This window comes from Zootoca vivipara, chromosome 15 (assembly GCF_965207765.1).
Source record: "Zootoca vivipara chromosome 15, rZooViv2.hap1.1, whole genome shotgun sequence".
Taxonomy (NCBI): domain Eukaryota; kingdom Metazoa; phylum Chordata; class Lepidosauria; order Squamata; family Lacertidae; genus Zootoca; species Zootoca vivipara.
This window is the reverse complement of record NC_142598.1, coordinates 6,280,465-6,296,017: the sequence shown is the minus strand read 5'-3', so window position 1 is coordinate 6,296,017 and position 15,553 is coordinate 6,280,465. Positions and strand designations below refer to the sequence as shown.

The 15,553-nt window shown below is 50.1% G+C and overlaps 1 protein-coding gene and 1 long non-coding RNA gene across 2 annotated transcripts in view; one reads left to right on the top strand and one right to left on the bottom strand.

Annotated features, from left to right (window-relative positions):
• LOC148683350 (uncharacterized) overlaps positions 1–9,351 on the bottom strand; it is a 135,677-nt gene extending 126,326 nt beyond the window's left edge. The window contains exons 1-2 of the long non-coding RNA XR_015947223.1: positions 9,213–9,351; positions 6,490–6,609 (exon numbers count right to left, since the gene is read on the bottom strand). This is a non-coding gene — a long non-coding RNA (uncharacterized LOC148683350). The remainder of the gene's footprint in view (positions 1–6,489; positions 6,610–9,212) is intronic.
• The window catches only part of LOC118097743 (metabotropic glutamate receptor 6-like), a 33,569-nt gene extending 23,521 nt beyond the window's left edge, over positions 1–10,048 (top strand). Inside the window, exons 8-10 of the mRNA XM_035140933.3 lie at positions 1,352–2,287; positions 5,900–6,125; positions 9,993–10,048. Coding sequence (XP_034996824.1) covers positions 1,352–2,287; positions 5,900–6,125; positions 9,993–10,048 — 1,218 coding nt within the window. The remainder of the gene's footprint in view (positions 1–1,351; positions 2,288–5,899; positions 6,126–9,992) is intronic.
• Positions 10,049–15,553: the final 5,505 nt, after the last annotated feature.

Here is a 15,553-nt window from a genome sequence, read left to right as displayed (position 1 = left end):
GATTATGGAGAAAGCTAGAGAGTTCCAGAAAAACGTCTACTTCTGCTTCATTGACTATGCAATAAATTACTGTATACTCCTGCATATAAGACTACTTTTTAACCCAGGAAAATCTTCTCAAAAGTCGGGGGTCGTCTTATACGCCGGGTCGTATTTCTTATATGGCGAGTGTCATAGACGGGTGTTGGCTACTCCCGAGTAAACACTCCACAGATCCTCTGGATTCCAGAGTTTTATTGTGCATGCTATATACAGTGGTGAGATGTCTCAAATCATGTCTGCTCTACATGGGGCAGAAGCCCACAATGGCGTCTCGTGGGCTCTGACCCCCCTTTTAAGACTGGGCATCCAAACGCCCCTCCTCCTTGCTCTACGGGTCCTCCGTGGTCCCAAACCAGGCTCCTGAGGTGCTGTTCTACCTACCCCCTCCTTTCCAGCCCCTGCTTCCCTGCTCCCAGCCTGGAGCTGAGCCTCCAGGATTCTACAGAGCCCTGGACCCTTCTTTACCACTTCCTGTTCCTGGTTTTCCCTCCCAGACTTGCTGCTCTCGCCACTGCTCTCCCAGCTGATAGAAGTAAGCAGAGTAGGCTGCTCTCTGCAAGCCCTCTCTCTTACAGCAAGTATATCCCAAACACTATATTTTAACTGGAAAAGTTGGGGGTCGTCTTATACGCCGGAATATACGGGTACTCATTCTTCACCCTGAGGTCCCAAGGCAGGTTAGAACAAAATGTAATGGAGTTGTACCAAAGAACACATCCCTGAACTCACAGTAGGAATAGGGAGATTCAAATGTGATAAATAAAATCAAGCTGTTATCAATAGAACTGCACGGTTTTCAGGATTCTGAAATCCCCTTCTCTGCAGAGGTGTTTTAAAAGTGTTCTGCTTTTAAGAAATACTTTCCACGATGACCTTTAGGTGCTCAGGAAGCCCTGAGAGTCTACTATGGACCCCCCTGTTTGTTACAAAGCATTCTGGGGCATGCTCTGCGATACACTCGGTTCACAGGAAGGCCTCCACAGGTTGGGCCTCTTTGGCCTGGATGACGTTGCAGAAGATGCCCAGTAAACTCTGTCAGGGAAGCTTGTCCCCAAATACTGGTCCTCTCACTGGTTCATCCAGGGACGGGGAACCTTTGACCGCCCAGAGAAGTTGCTGGACTTTCCATAATCCCTAGTCACTGGCTGAGCTGGCTGGGGTTGATGGGAGCTGGAGTCCAACATCTGGAGAGCCAACATCTGGAGAGATTAATCCCTGATACGCTTCCTGGAAATGCTCGGGTTCCTTGGGACAGTTTGGAAACCACTCCTCTGTGGCTCCCATCTTGTTTATGTACCTCCCTCTATAGATTGATGACATGCAGTGGTCAGGCGGCCAGAAGGAGATCCCGTCCTCCGTGTGCAGCCTTCCCTGCAATCCCGGCGAGAGGAAGAAGATGGTGAAGGGCGTGCCCTGCTGCTGGCACTGCGAACTCTGCGATGGCTACCAGTACCAGCTGGACGAGTTCAACTGCGAGATGTGCCCCTTCGACATGAGGCCCAACCTGAACCGCACAGCCTGCCGCCCGACCCCCATCGTCAAGCTGGAGTGGAGCTCCCCCTGGGCCGTCCTGCCCATCTTCTTGGCCATGCTGGGCATCCTTGGCACCCTCTTCATCATCATCACCTTCATCCGCTTCAACGACACGCCCATCGTCCGAGCCTCTGGCCGCGAGCTGAGCTACGTGCTGCTCACGGGGATCTTTCTCATCTACACCATCACTTTCCTGATGATTGCGGAGCCTGGCATTGGCGTCTGTGCCTTACGGCGCCTCTTCCTGGGCTTGGGCATGTCCATTAGCTACTCTGCTCTGTTGACCAAAACCAACCGCATCTACCGCATCTTTGAGCAAGGCAAGAAGTCAGTGACGCCACCCAAATTCATCAGTCCCACCTCCCAGCTGGTCATCACCTTCAGCCTCATTTCAATCCAGGTCGTGGCTGTGGTCATCTGGCTGGGGGTCGCCCCTCCCCACAGCATCATTGACTTTGAAGAGCAGCGCACACCCAACCCAGAGTTTGCCCAGGGGGTGCTCAAATGTGACATGTCAGACTTGTCCATCATCTCCTGCCTCAGCTACAGTATCATCTTGATGGTCACCTGCACAGTCTATGCCATCAAGGCCCGCGGTGTGCCAGAGAACTTCAATGAGGCCAAGCCCATTGGCTTCACCATGTACACGACCTGCATCGTCTGGCTAGCCTTTGTGCCCATCTTCTTTGGCACAGCACAGTCAGCAGAGAAGGTGGGAACAGCCACGCCAAGAAGTGGGATGTAGAGGAAAGGGAACCTGATCAGGGGTGGCAGGGGTCGGGTTAAGCAGTGCACAAGGACCAAGCTATTTATTTACTTATTTATTACATCTAGAGGCCACCTTTGTCTTCCAACGATCTCAAGGTGGTGTACATAGTCATAGCTGCCAAGTCTCCCGTATTCCCCGGGAAACCCCCATTTTTCTAGCTGTCCCCAGCTGAAAAAACGGATTTTTTTGTTTTTCCCCGGTTTATTCTGGCGCGGTGGCCATTTTGGAACTGGGCGGAGCATGCTCAGAAGCGACTTTTGATGCAGCTCTGCCCAGTTCCAAAATGGCTGCAGTGCGACTTCTGGCGAGGCGGCCATTTTGGAACTGGGCAAAGCAGCATCAAAAGCCGCTTCTGAGCATGCTCCGCCCAGTTCCAAAATGGCGGCAGCGCTACTTCCGGTCTTCTACTTCCGGTCAGGTCCCTTATTTCTCCCACAGGAACTTGGCAGGTATGGTACATCGTTCTCCTCCCCATTTGATTCTCACAACAACCCCGTGAGGTAGGTTAGCTAGGAGATGGTGACTGGCCCATGGTCACCCAGTGAGCTTCATGGCTGAGTGGGGATTTGAACCCTGCTCTCCCAACATCATAGTCCAACACTCTAACCATGACACCACACTGGCTAGAGGATAACATGTGAGAAGTTATTGAAAACAGCAGCAGAAAGGGAAGGGATGCTTTCCCCTTCTGCCTTTTGTCCAGTCAAAAATTTCCCTCTCCAGGCTGCCTTTCCCTCCTCAGGGAAAGGATGCAGGAACCCTCTGTCTTTTCAGTTAAACAACAAACCCAGAACGCCCCATTTCGGGAGACTGTTCATGCATCTGCTATATATTGTATGGTTTGGCCCGAGGAGCTCAAACAGGCAGGCAGAGGCTCTCTATGAAACGTTTCTTGTTGGGCTGTACCAATTCAGACTGCAGGTGGGTAGTGGGGTGGGCACTTTCTGAAACAATATGAGAACTGAAACACAAAGAACCTTTCAAAATTTGCATTTCTCCGAATTTTGCAATGCAGTTATCTAGCCGAATAATGGTTACCAAAATGCATATAATTAGGGGAAAGTGCACATAAAAGTGCGCGTTAGTGGAGACAACTCACAGAAATGCATTCTATTAGGCAAAATTGCTTTGTAAAAAATCTGTATATTAGAGAAAATTGCATACAAAACTGTTCATATTAGGATAAATGCACACTTAACGTGCTGGTGAATTTTCACGAGGACTTAAAACGAAGAGAAACCAAAATTGACAGAGTGACCAATTTCTAGTCAAGACTTTATTACCCACATTTGCATATGTAATACCTACTGGTTTGTCCCTTGTTGAGTTAACCCTGAACTGGTCACTATTTCTTAGCCTAGCCAACCTTACAGGGTTGTTGTGAGGAAAGAGGTGGGATAACTCCACATCTGCTGCCCTGATCTGTCTGGAGGGAGGAATACCAATGCGATAAAGCAAGCAGGGCGGGAACGTAGACCGATGGCCCACCCACAAGCCTTCCTCCGGTTCTGTGCTCCTGGGATTTAAATGTCACAACATTTCCTGAACTTTCGAGTCTGTCACTCTCAGAGGGTGTGCAGCGAGAGAGCTGCGAGGGGTGCCATGATAAATTACATTCATTCAGTAATTAATGGTTGCCTAGGAGCGCAATGCGCCTGCCTGGCGCATCTCTGCACCAGCCGGTCCTCTAGCCTTTCTGCCTCCCACCCAGTTCGGCAACTCATGTAGTGAGCGAGGCAGACTTCTCTCCAGGTGGGTCAATCCTGACTCTGCCCCACTTCCGAAGTGAACCTTCTCTGGTATAAAGGTGAGGCATGCCTCTGATTTCAATCCAGGGCAGAGGTGGGGGGACAAGGTTTAGCTCTCGAAAGGTTGGGGTGCGAGGGACTTCAGTAGTTCAGGCAGACTCCTATGAGCTGACATGGCACACCCAAGACAGCCTGATCCAGTGCTGAGCTGGTTGTCTCTTAGGGCCCCTTCCAGGCAAGGGTGCCAGCTTCTGGGGGCTAAGGCACTATGGGCCCCCAATCTTTTTTTAGGAGGCTGCCCCCCTCCATATTCAGAGAGCTCCGTGCACAGTGTCAGGACATTATGTCAGGCCCCCTCAATCATTTGGAGAAGCTGGCCTCTCCACTTCCATATCAGGGATGATTTGAGCAGTCAGACACAATCCTGCTTTAAATGCCATGCCTGCCTGCAAAAGTTTTGGGGTTGTTACACGGCTTCATTTCCTATTTGTGCATATCCGGTCACTTCCTGCTAAAATCCTGCAACTTTTCAAACCATGAATGTTTGAGGCCGGGGGTTGGGGGGAGCTCCTGCTAGAGCCCCTCCGGATAGCAATAATGTGTTAGCATTGAGAAAGCATCACAGAACAGCTAGTTAAGCGGATTAAATCTGCCACTAGGTAAAGGGACCCCTGACCATTAGGTCCAGTCGTGACCGACTCTGGGGTTGCACGCTCATCTTGCATTATTGGCCGAGGGAGCCGGTGTACAGCTTCCAGGTCATGTGGCCAGCATGACAAAACCGCTTCTGGCAAACCAGAGCAGCACATGGAAACGCCGTTTACCTTCCCGCTGTAGCGGTTCCTATTTATCTACTTGCATTTTGACGTGCTTTTGAACTGCTAGGTTGGCAGGAGCTGGGACTGAGCAACGGGAGCTCACCCCGTCACAGGGATTCGAACCGCCGACCTTCTGATCAGCAAGCCCTAGGCTCAATGGTTTAACCACAGCGCCACCTGGGTCCCTGGTCTGCCACTAATACACTATTATTGCATCAAGAAGGTGTTGCAGAATGGGCCCACAATAAAGCACCATTCTGGAAGGGCCTTAAGTCCGCTGACATCAACAGTCTTAGGCATGCAAACATCAATTAAATGCATGCAGGGCATGTTAAAAACCCATCACGGTCCACCTCTCTGTCGCAGGTTGTCTGTGCTCCAGTTGGACAATCGACAGAATCAGGGAGTGAAGCTCTCCTTGGGCTGCATCATTCTGGGCTGCAGGTTTGAAAAACCTCCCTGGTTCTCAACAAATAACAGATCAGGAGAGAAGGCTGGGTTGAACCTTGCTGTGCTAGTTTTCTGCAGGCAGAGCTTTTGGAAACTCCAGGAAGCACTCAAAACCTGAAATGATTCAGGCTGGGATGAGGTTTGCCCCCCCCCCACAATTGTATGATGATAACAATAACAATACCCCACCCATCTGGCCGGACCTCCCCAGCCACTCTGGGCGGCTTCCAACATAATATTAAAAACACAACAAAACATCAAACATTTTAAACTTCCCTAAACAGGGCTGCCTTCAGATGTCTTCTAAAAGTCAGATAGGTGTTTCTTTCCTTGACATCTGATGGGAGGGCATTCCACCACTACCAAGAAGGCCCTCTGGCTGGTTCCCTGTTACCTCACCTCTCACAGTGAGGGAACTGCCAGACGGCCCTCGGAGCTGGACCTCAGTGTCCAGGCTGAACAAAGCGGCCCCGATCCGGTAGAGGGAGAAGATAGCCCTCCTTCTTTCTTGGCCAGCCTCCTGTTCTTCTCCCTGCCAGATCTACATTCAGACGACGACGCTGACCATCTCGATGAGCCTGAGCGCCTACGTATCGCTGGGCATGCTCTACGTGCCCAAAGTCTACGTGATCATCTTCCACCCGGAGCAGAACGTGCAGAAGCGGAAGCGCAGCTTCAAGGCAGCGGCCACGGCCGTCAACGCCTCCACGAGGCTCTCGCAGAAAGGGGCACAGAACGGCGAGAGCAAAGACGAGAAGCCGGACAGTAAGTAGCCAGAAAGTAGGTATCGCTGTCTTATTTTCTCTTTCGGTGGCCCTTTCCTGGTGTCCCTCAACTGACCTCCGCCTGCCCTGTAAGTACCACCCGCCTCCCTTCTGCCACCCCCAAGGTGTTCCCACTCCTCCCATTACCACCACTGCTGTGCCTTTGGGCCTGACAGAAACGGGGTCTTTCTGCCCCCCCCCCCCGGTTGTTTGGAAGAAAGGCCAATGTTGATCTTTTTCTTTCTCTCGTCCCTCATTGCAGTTAACACTAAAATAACCAAAATAGCCTTGACGTGAAAGGAAGTGTGCTCTTAAACTTCAGCCCCACTGGTTAAAAAATTTCCATCAGTAAAAATGGGCCTTACCAATTAATCAACTGACATTTTCCTTGATTGATCCATCAGTTTAGGTTTTTAGACCTAACAGGAAATCCTGAAGAGCTGAGGAGAGTTTCAGGGCCTTCATCTAATCGCCCTTGGTTTCTCCTGTTGGAAAGGCATGGTACAATAGTTAGTTGATAGGTAGTCAGGGCTACTTGCTAGTTTGGGAATTTGCAGTAGAAATAGGGGACAAGGAAGGACGGGGGCGGGCTTTGAGAGTCCCATGCTCGCTCTCTCAAGCAAGCTGAACCTCACTGTCTTCCTGATAGTTTGTGGGGATCTCAAACTTCCTCAAGACGTTTACAGTAAGCCTGTTGAAGCCCAAACATAATGTGACTTCAACGTGCTTGAGTTGGTAGTGCTACCCCCCACCCTGGAGTTATTGCCATCATTCCTTGCAAGCCTGGAATAGACATGCCCCCTTGTCCTTTTCAAAGACCAGGGAAAACAAGGAAGTTGCGTTCCTTCAAATTTTCCCACTACCCCTGGCCTTTGGCTGTGTTGGCTGATAAACTGACAGGAGTTGGAATCCCTTTTATTTAGAATCATTTATTCACTGCTTAATCAAATGTGAACCCTATGCAGTACACGTAAAATGCAAAGCAAGTAGAACTTAAAACAATTATCAACATACAAGTAAAAATCAGCATAAATTAAATACGAGTACAGGGGTGCCTTGGTTTACAAACTTAATCTGTTCCGGACGTCCATTCTTAAACTGAAACCGTTCTTAAACCGAGGCACACTTTCCCTAATGAGGCCTCCTGCCGCCAGTGCCCTTCCACTGTTCGGATTCCGTTCTTAGATAAGGTTCACAAACCAGGACACGACTTCCGGTTTTGCAGAGTTTGTAAACCGGATCGTTCGTAAACAGGACTGTTCTTAAACCGAGGTCCTGCTGTACACACAATTTCTTTACGTGCCAGGGCAGGCCTGCTGCAATGGAATTTATCTTGAGCAGGCATCTGGAACAGCACGACAGGTGGAAACTAGTCATCTTTATTTGCTGCTCTGCCCACGTCTGCCTTTGGCTTAGCCCACCACTGACATATGTTTCCCCAGAAGGGAAAACTGGCCATTGGGCTGGAAACGTTACCCACCCCCACTTTAATAGGAGATGGGCAGGGCTTCAGCCTGCCCACACATACATCCCAGCATACATGCACCCCTCTGGGTCGCCCATCCAGACAAGCAAGAGGCACGATCAGAGTTCAAGGGCAAATTCCAGCCAGGCAAAAACTCCAAAGAAGAGTGTGAAGCAGGAATAGTGGGTGTGTGGGCTAGGGCCAGGACCCCGGAGCCCAACAGAAAGCCTTTGAGGTCCCCATTTGGCCCATGGGCTCAAGGCTTCCCACCCCTGTGTTCAGAAGTTCAGGCACCGAAGATGAACAGGACCTCACGGAGGCCTGGAAGCTTCCCCAAGGGCTCCTGTGTGGCGTTCCCGAGCGCGAGCAGAGAAGACAGCAGATTCACTCCTGTTGCGTTTTCCTATAGCTGCAAGCAGGCCTGGAGCCCCTTTGCACACTGGCCTTCGAGGGGAAAACTGGGCGGGGGTGGCTCTGGAATATTAATAGCCACCCTCTGGGTGAGGATGTCCCAGAGCAGATGGCAAGCGCTCACAGCCAAGAGCGCACGCCTGACCAAGCAATGCACAGAAACAAGGCGAGACACAGGAACCTTGCCTGTTCATGCTGCCTCTGCCCTCTCGCTCTGTCCCCGGAGATGCCACTTCGCCCACATTCTCAAGATCACATCCTTTACTTAAAGCAACAACAAATCAACGAAACAATAGCTTAATGAACATGAAAGAAAAGCCGTCCCCAATTTTGCCTCTGCTCAAGCCAGTGGGGATTCAAATCCCCACTGCATGCATTGAAAGAGGGGCAGGAATCCAACTTTCTGCCATCCCAATTTAATATTCATTGATATATATATATACCTGGCCCAACTGTAAGAACATGGGGATTCCCTTGCTGATTTAGACCAAGGGAAATTTAATCCAGACTCTGCTTCCAAATGCAGCCAGCCCCAAGTGCTTAGCTGCCCATGAGCAGAGCAAGACATACAGGACCCCCCTTTCCCCCGGAGTTAGTTCCCACTGCCTGCCATTCAGGGGTATGCTACAGTACGGCATTTGAACATGGAGGGTCTGTTTAGTTGTGAGCTTGAGAAATGTGTAGTAATGGCTTACCTAATGGCTTTTTTTGAAAAGCAAGCCGAGCTTTCACCCATTCCACTGCCCAAGAATCTCACCTCTTCTGCTGTGTTTTAGATCAGGAGTGGGGAAGTTCTGCCCCCCCAACATCAAGATGTGGCTAAACCACAACTCCCATCTGCCCTAGCAAGCATGGCCAAATGCCAGGGATTGTGGGAGTTGTAGTTCAGCAACATCTGGTGAGCCAAAGGGTCCCCACAACTTATTTTGAGTTATCACAGCAGGTTGAAAGTGTGGGAATGTTCAAGGTGGCAGGAGTGGGAACATTGTTTGTTGATATCCTTCCTAACTTGTGCTAGCAAGTTCCTTTATGTACCGGTAGCAGACTTACATTCCCCCTTTTATATGCAAAGCAGATAGCTGGTTGCAGGCTCGTGTGAGCCTCTCACTATTATACAATTCTATCTCTCTCAGATTCCTGGTAAGTTCCCTTGAATCCCTCTTAAAAGAATAAAGACACAAAAATCTTATTCAATAAAATAAGTTTACTCACATCAGTTCACAGTTGGATTCATGAAGGCAGACTTAATTACAAATATGTACTGTACATGTGGATCTATTCCATATGGGGGAATAATCCCAGTGCTTCTGCTAGCTGAGAGCTAGCAGAGCAGTCCTAGCTAGAAGCAGGCCAAACGAAAAAGGAAGAAAAAAGAGGAAGGTGTGCTGCGTGACTCGTCTTTTTGTTACCTGGACAGGTTACGTCACACCCACCTTCTATCACATGCAAAAGGAAGGATGCTCCAACCAGGAGGAACAGGAAGTTTGGACTGGCTGGGCCAAACATTCCCTCGCATGTCTTCTCTAGCATTACTAGGAATGTTCTACTTGACTGCCTCTCATGGATCAAATCCCACAGAAAGCATGGTGGCAGCAGAGTGTATATGGGCAAGGACCCATTCGTCTAGAGCCAGGGTTGGCGTAGGTAGGAGAAACTATTGGCCCTTCAGATCTTGTTGGGACTCCACTTCCCATCGGCCCCAGGAAGCACAGCCAATGGTCAGGGATGATGACAGAGGAAATCCAACACTTGGGAGACTGAAGTGTTTCCATTTCTGATATAAACAGCTGGGCTGCAAGTCTGTTGAGAGCTTTTCACGTTCGCCTGTGAAAGCCCCCAGGTTATGAACCAGGTTCTTGTCCTAAAGTCCTTCCTCCAGAAACTGAACAGCCCCCCCTTGTAGGCAGGTTTTCCCATTCAGGGTCCCAGCGTGACCCATCCCTCCCCACACTCACCCCTCTCTAACAACTCCCTATTTTGTGTCCTTTGCAGGTCTCCCTAAGGTGATGTACATCAGCTACACAGAACTGACCATGGGGCCCACATGACCGAAGAAAAGGATGGGCACAACCATTGCGGGGAATGGGAGGGGGGAGGGTTTTTTTGCGGGGTGAAGCTCAACAGAAGGGGCTGGGGTGGGCATGTGTTGGGGAATAAACCTGTATTTTTACAACACCGCTTTGCTTTTTTCCCCTAGCTGCAACCTAAGGGCATTCAGAGAGAGGGCCCAAACCGAGGCACGAGCGCAACAGGGGTAGAGAACCTGTGGCATTACAGATGTTTACTGGGACACAACTCCCATCAGCCCTGCCCATTGACGCGGGCACTGGTGGAGCTTCATGCTCCGGCACCGAGGGCGGGACTGGTGCGCGTTCTGGGAGCGGGGCGGGGAGCCGCCATGGCGCCCTTGGGATCGCACTGCCCGGGGCGGAGTACCCCCATCGCCCCTCCCTTCCTACGCCCCTGGATGCGGGTGGCGCTGTGGGTTAAACCAAAGAGCCTAGGGCTTGCCGATCAGAAGGTCAGCGGTTCGAATCCCTGCAACGGGGTGAGCTCCGGTTGCTCGGGCCCAGCTCCTGCCAACCTAGCAGTTCGAAAGCACGTCAAAGTGCAAGTAGATAAATAGGTGGGAAGGTAAACGGCATTTCCATGTGCTGCTCTGGTTTGCTAGAAGCGTCTTAGTCATGCTGGCCACATGACCTGGAAGCTGTACGCCGGCTCCCTCGGCCAATAACACAAGATGAGTGCCGCAACCCCAGAGTCGGTCATGACTGGACCCAATGGTCAGGGGTCCCTTTACCTTTAAGGAGGATATCTACAGGGCTATGACGTGGAGGATGGAGCAAGCTTTTCTCCTGCTCTGGAGCTGAACCAATGAATTCAATTTGCAAGAAAGGAGATTCTGACTAAACATCTGGAAGAACTTTCTGGCAGTAAGAGCTGTTCAGCAGTGGAACGGACTCTCCTTCCTTGGAGGTTTTTAAGCAGGGGTTGGGTGACAACCTGTCCTGTATGATCTAGTTGAGATTCCTGCACTGCAGAGGGTTGGACTAGGCAACGCTTATGATCCCTCTAAGGCAGAGGTAGGCAACCTAAGGATGGTGGACCAACCCACGGCTGAAAAAGGTTGCTGACCCCTGCCCTTGACCGTTGGCCACACTGGTTGATGGGAATCCAACAAAATAAAGAGGGTTATGCACCTCTGCCTCCCACCCCTCTTCTTCTTCCATTCAGGCGCCCCAATTGTGCCCCAATTCAGAGCCATCTGTTCTTGATCCCTGCCCAGTTTTGTCAGTTCCCTGTGGGGTTTTTTTGTGTGGTGGTGTGAGAGAGAGATTTAACATGAGAGGAGAGATGGTGCTGGGCTTTGGGTGACCAAGCGTGCTTCCAGTTCATGCTTCCTGTTCTTGCTGGCCAACAGCTTAGGCAGAGAGGTGGCTGTCAAAGTAGTCAGGATGGGTGGGTGGGGGGGAAACGAAGCTCCAGGCAGCGGATGTGCCTCCGCTCTTGGCAGCTCTGCCATGGCGGCGCTTGGAAGCCTATGGGATAGGGCTGTTGCCAAAGCAGCTTCTGCGCTTGCTTCCCCTCCCAGGGGATGGTGCCAAAGGAAGCAGTGTGGGCAGCCAAACTGGATGTCTGCCCTGTATCAAAAGCAAGTGCGGAGCCAAAAGGGAGGAGCCAAAGAAGTGTGTTTGTGGAGGGAAACGATGGGATGTGGTTGTTCATTGGAGAGGCTGCTGCTCAGTGCTACAGCATGGGTGGTTATACACAGAGACAGCCCTGCCCTCAGGCAGCATATCATGGCAGATGGGGGGGGGGCACTGGCAAAGTATTAGGAGAGACCTGAATGCTTGCTGTCTTCGACTGTGGTGGAGGGTGCTGTCCCAGTGCTGAAATGAAGTCTGGTTGCTTTTACAGTGGTACCTCTACTTACGAATTTAATGCGTTCCGAATGCACATTTGTAAGTCGAAAAAAATTGTAAGTCGAATCCCATAGGAATGCATTGGGACAAAAAATTCGTAAGTAGAAGCAACCCTATATAAAAATTTGTACGTAGAAAAAATCCTATCTAAACCGCATCCAAGATGGCGGACGGAGCTCCATTCGTAAGTAGAAACATTCGTAAGTAGAGTTATTCGTAAGTAGAGGTACCACTGTACATGAAATTGGGGTGGAGCACCATCTTGTCAAAGAACCTTAGAATCTTTTTCAGCCGTGGGTCAGGCAACCATCCCTCAGACCATGTCATGGGCCAGACTATATTTAGAAGAAAAAAATGAACTAATTCCAATGCCCCACAAATAGCCCAGAGATGCATTTTAAATAAAAGCACACATTCTACTCATGTAAAAGCACGCTGAATCCCGGACCGTCCGTGGGCTGGATTTAGAAGGCGATTGGGCCGCATCCGGCCCCCGGGCCTTAGGTTGCCTATCCTGTTAGGATCTCTTACTCACAAGTAGGACCCTGGCAGAGACACATGCCCGGCTGGCATGTTCCCTCCCTCCTGGTCGAACGTTTGGGAGCTTCAAAAGCATTCTTCATCCCAAACATCACAGCGACTGATGCCAACTTACGGATCCACAGTTTGTGCAATTGCGTAACAGATCTCAGCAACTCAGCATTTGGCTAATCTTCATTTATTTACATATAAACACACACGGAGTACTGCAACATGGCTCCCTCTCTCTCTAGCATCAGGCAGCAAAGAGAAAGAACAAAGGACAATAGTCCCACTTCAGGAAACACAGTAACCCAAACATCCTGTCTTCGTCACTTCCCACTGTGTGGAGTCAAAACATACACAGTCATGTGATAGACAACAATCCCATGAATGCAAACACGGGTAATGGAGGGTCCCAGGCTCTTCCTCATCTCTGAACTGGAAGCTGGATTCTCCCTCCTGCCCACCGCTGACTAGCCAACTTCTTTGGGTTGCCAGATGACCAGAAAAAGACTAGCCTGTTTTGTGCTTTTTAGCAACAACTTTAGCAGCAGAAGCCAATAGCTGGTCTCCTCTCTTCTGCCCCCACCAGCAGAAGTAAATTGCAGATCACGTCCCAATGTCTTGCAGATCACACTGCACAACTACAGTACAGCTGTTTGAGAAGCTGGCGAGCCTGCAACTGCCTGCTTGGTGTTTTCTCCCTGTTGCCTTGGGGTGGGTGGGAAAGGGAGGAGTAAAAGGGCACACAGAAGAAGTGTAGAGCTCCAATGGAGTGGTACTGTCCGCTCCAGCAGCAGAGAACAAGAGCAGAGGGCAGGGTGGGGCTGTGGGGCAGAGCATCTGCTTTGCATGCAGAAGGTCCCAGGTTCTAGTCCTGACGTCTCCACTTAGTGCTGGGACTGTCCTGTCCAGGAAGAAGAAGAAGAGTTTGGATTTGATATCCCGCTTTATCACTACCCGAAGGAGTCTCAAAGCGGCTAACAATCCCCTTTCCCTTCCTCCCCCACAACAGACACTCTGTGAGGTAGGTGGGGCTGAGAGACTTCAGAGAAGTGTGACAAGCCCAAGGTCACCCAGCAGCTGCATGTGGAGGAGTGGAGACGCAAACCCAGTTCCCCAGATTATGAGTCTACCGCTCTTAACTACTACACCACACTGGCTCTCAAAGCCCTGGAGAGCCACTTCCACTCAGCGTAGGTGGACGACACAAAACACTCTGAATAAGGCAGCTTCCTATAACCATTTAGACTCTACCTGAAGCAGCTGGCATGTCCTTCAGAAGTCAATAGGAACCATTGCCTTCTATGGGGGGAAGGAGGAGTGTGGTGTGTTTTGGCAGTACGTCTTGCCACCTCCTGTGGAAAACTTGCCATGCTTTTGGGTCAATCCAGGTTCCACTCCTTACATCAGATAGGGAAGTTGGGTTTCTTCCAGATGTTGGGGTACTCCAACTCCCAACATCCCTGACCAATGGCACTGCTGCTTGGCACTGATGGGAGCTGAAGTCTAATGGCATATCGGGGTGCCACAAATACCCTATCTATAGGCTAATCCAGGCATGTCAAACCTGAGGCCCTCCAGATGTTTTGGCCTACAACTCCCATGATCCCTAGCTAGCAGGACCAGTGGTTGGGGAAGATGGGAATTGTAGTCCAAAACATCTGGAGGGCCGCAGGTTTGACATGCCTGGGCTAATCCATGCCGACTCCCACCAGTGTTGACTACCGCTGCTCTGGGTACTTGACAAGCCTGTCATGAAGCTGGTGGTCTTGCCTTGGTGCTTTCCCCCCAGCTGGTATTCAAGGTATACTGCCCCCATCCATGGAGGTTAGCTTTTAATACTGCCATTAAATAAAAAACGCCCAGCAATACAGGCTTTCCGTGTTTAGGGATATGATATACAACTCCTTCAGCTGAATATTTTTATTTTTTAAACAGTTCATATTCAGAACATGCAACAGAGCAGAAATGTAATCTATGTTGACTGTTACAAAAGGTATTGTATACACCACCCACCCGCCCCCCTTTAAAATGTGCTAAAATTAGCTCTCAAATGGACTAGGATGTTCCAACAGAGCGCATTGCCTTGTTGAACAAGTACAGAAGAATGGTTTAAAGAATAGGATGTAGAAACCCCAAGGACATGGCATGTAAGCCTAGAGAAAAGGCTCAAAAATTGATGTCCTGAGCATGTTCCAGAAGGCAGTTAACAGAGTCTTAAAGAAAGAGTTAGTATACAGAGGCTGCATTTAAGCCCCTTCTGCGCTGAGGAAAGTGTTAAAAAAAAATATCAGAGTTACTCTGGCAAAAAGTGAACTGCCTCTGTCCAGACAGGAATTCTTGCAGCAGGTGTCACCAAGCTTGTGGGCACATTTCAAATTTTGAGAGCGCTGGGGGCGACAGTCACAAAATGGCTGCCATGGTTGGGGCATGGCATAATGCAAAATGGCTGCCATGGGGAGCGTGGCCCAACACAAAATTAGAGGGACAACCACCCCCACCAATTTATTTTTACTGTATGAAGTAAGCTATGGTTTGCTGGTTCTGTTTTAGAAATCTCTCTCACACACACACATATAAACAGCATTCCTCAGTACCGGGGAAAATATAAAAGGTATTGATAACAATTGTATTTCAGAGAAATCGGTTAAGAGCCCTTTACTTTCTAAGAGGTCTTTTTTTAAATATGAAAGCTCAGAGTTTTTCTAAGGCACTTGGCCCAGGGGCACCAGTGGAGGCTTTTGCAGGTGCCATGGTTCCTGTGGGCGCTGGGTTGGCAATTCCTTTATCAAGGAATGGATTTGATGAGTGACCTTACAGTCAACAGGTTCAGCTGGTTATTTAAAGTCCATGAGATTTCTCACCTGCTTGAGAACCAGGCCTTGCGTATACCATAGGTAAAGGTAAAGGGACCCCTGACCATTAGGTCCAGTCGTGACCGACTCTGGGGTTGCGCGCTCATCTCGCATTATTGGCCGAGGGAGCCGGCGTATAGCTTCCAGGTCATGTGGCCAGCATGACAAAGCCACTTCTGCCAAACCAGAGCAGCACATGGAAACGCCGTTTACCTTCCCGCTGTAGCGGTTCCTATTTATCTACTTGCAC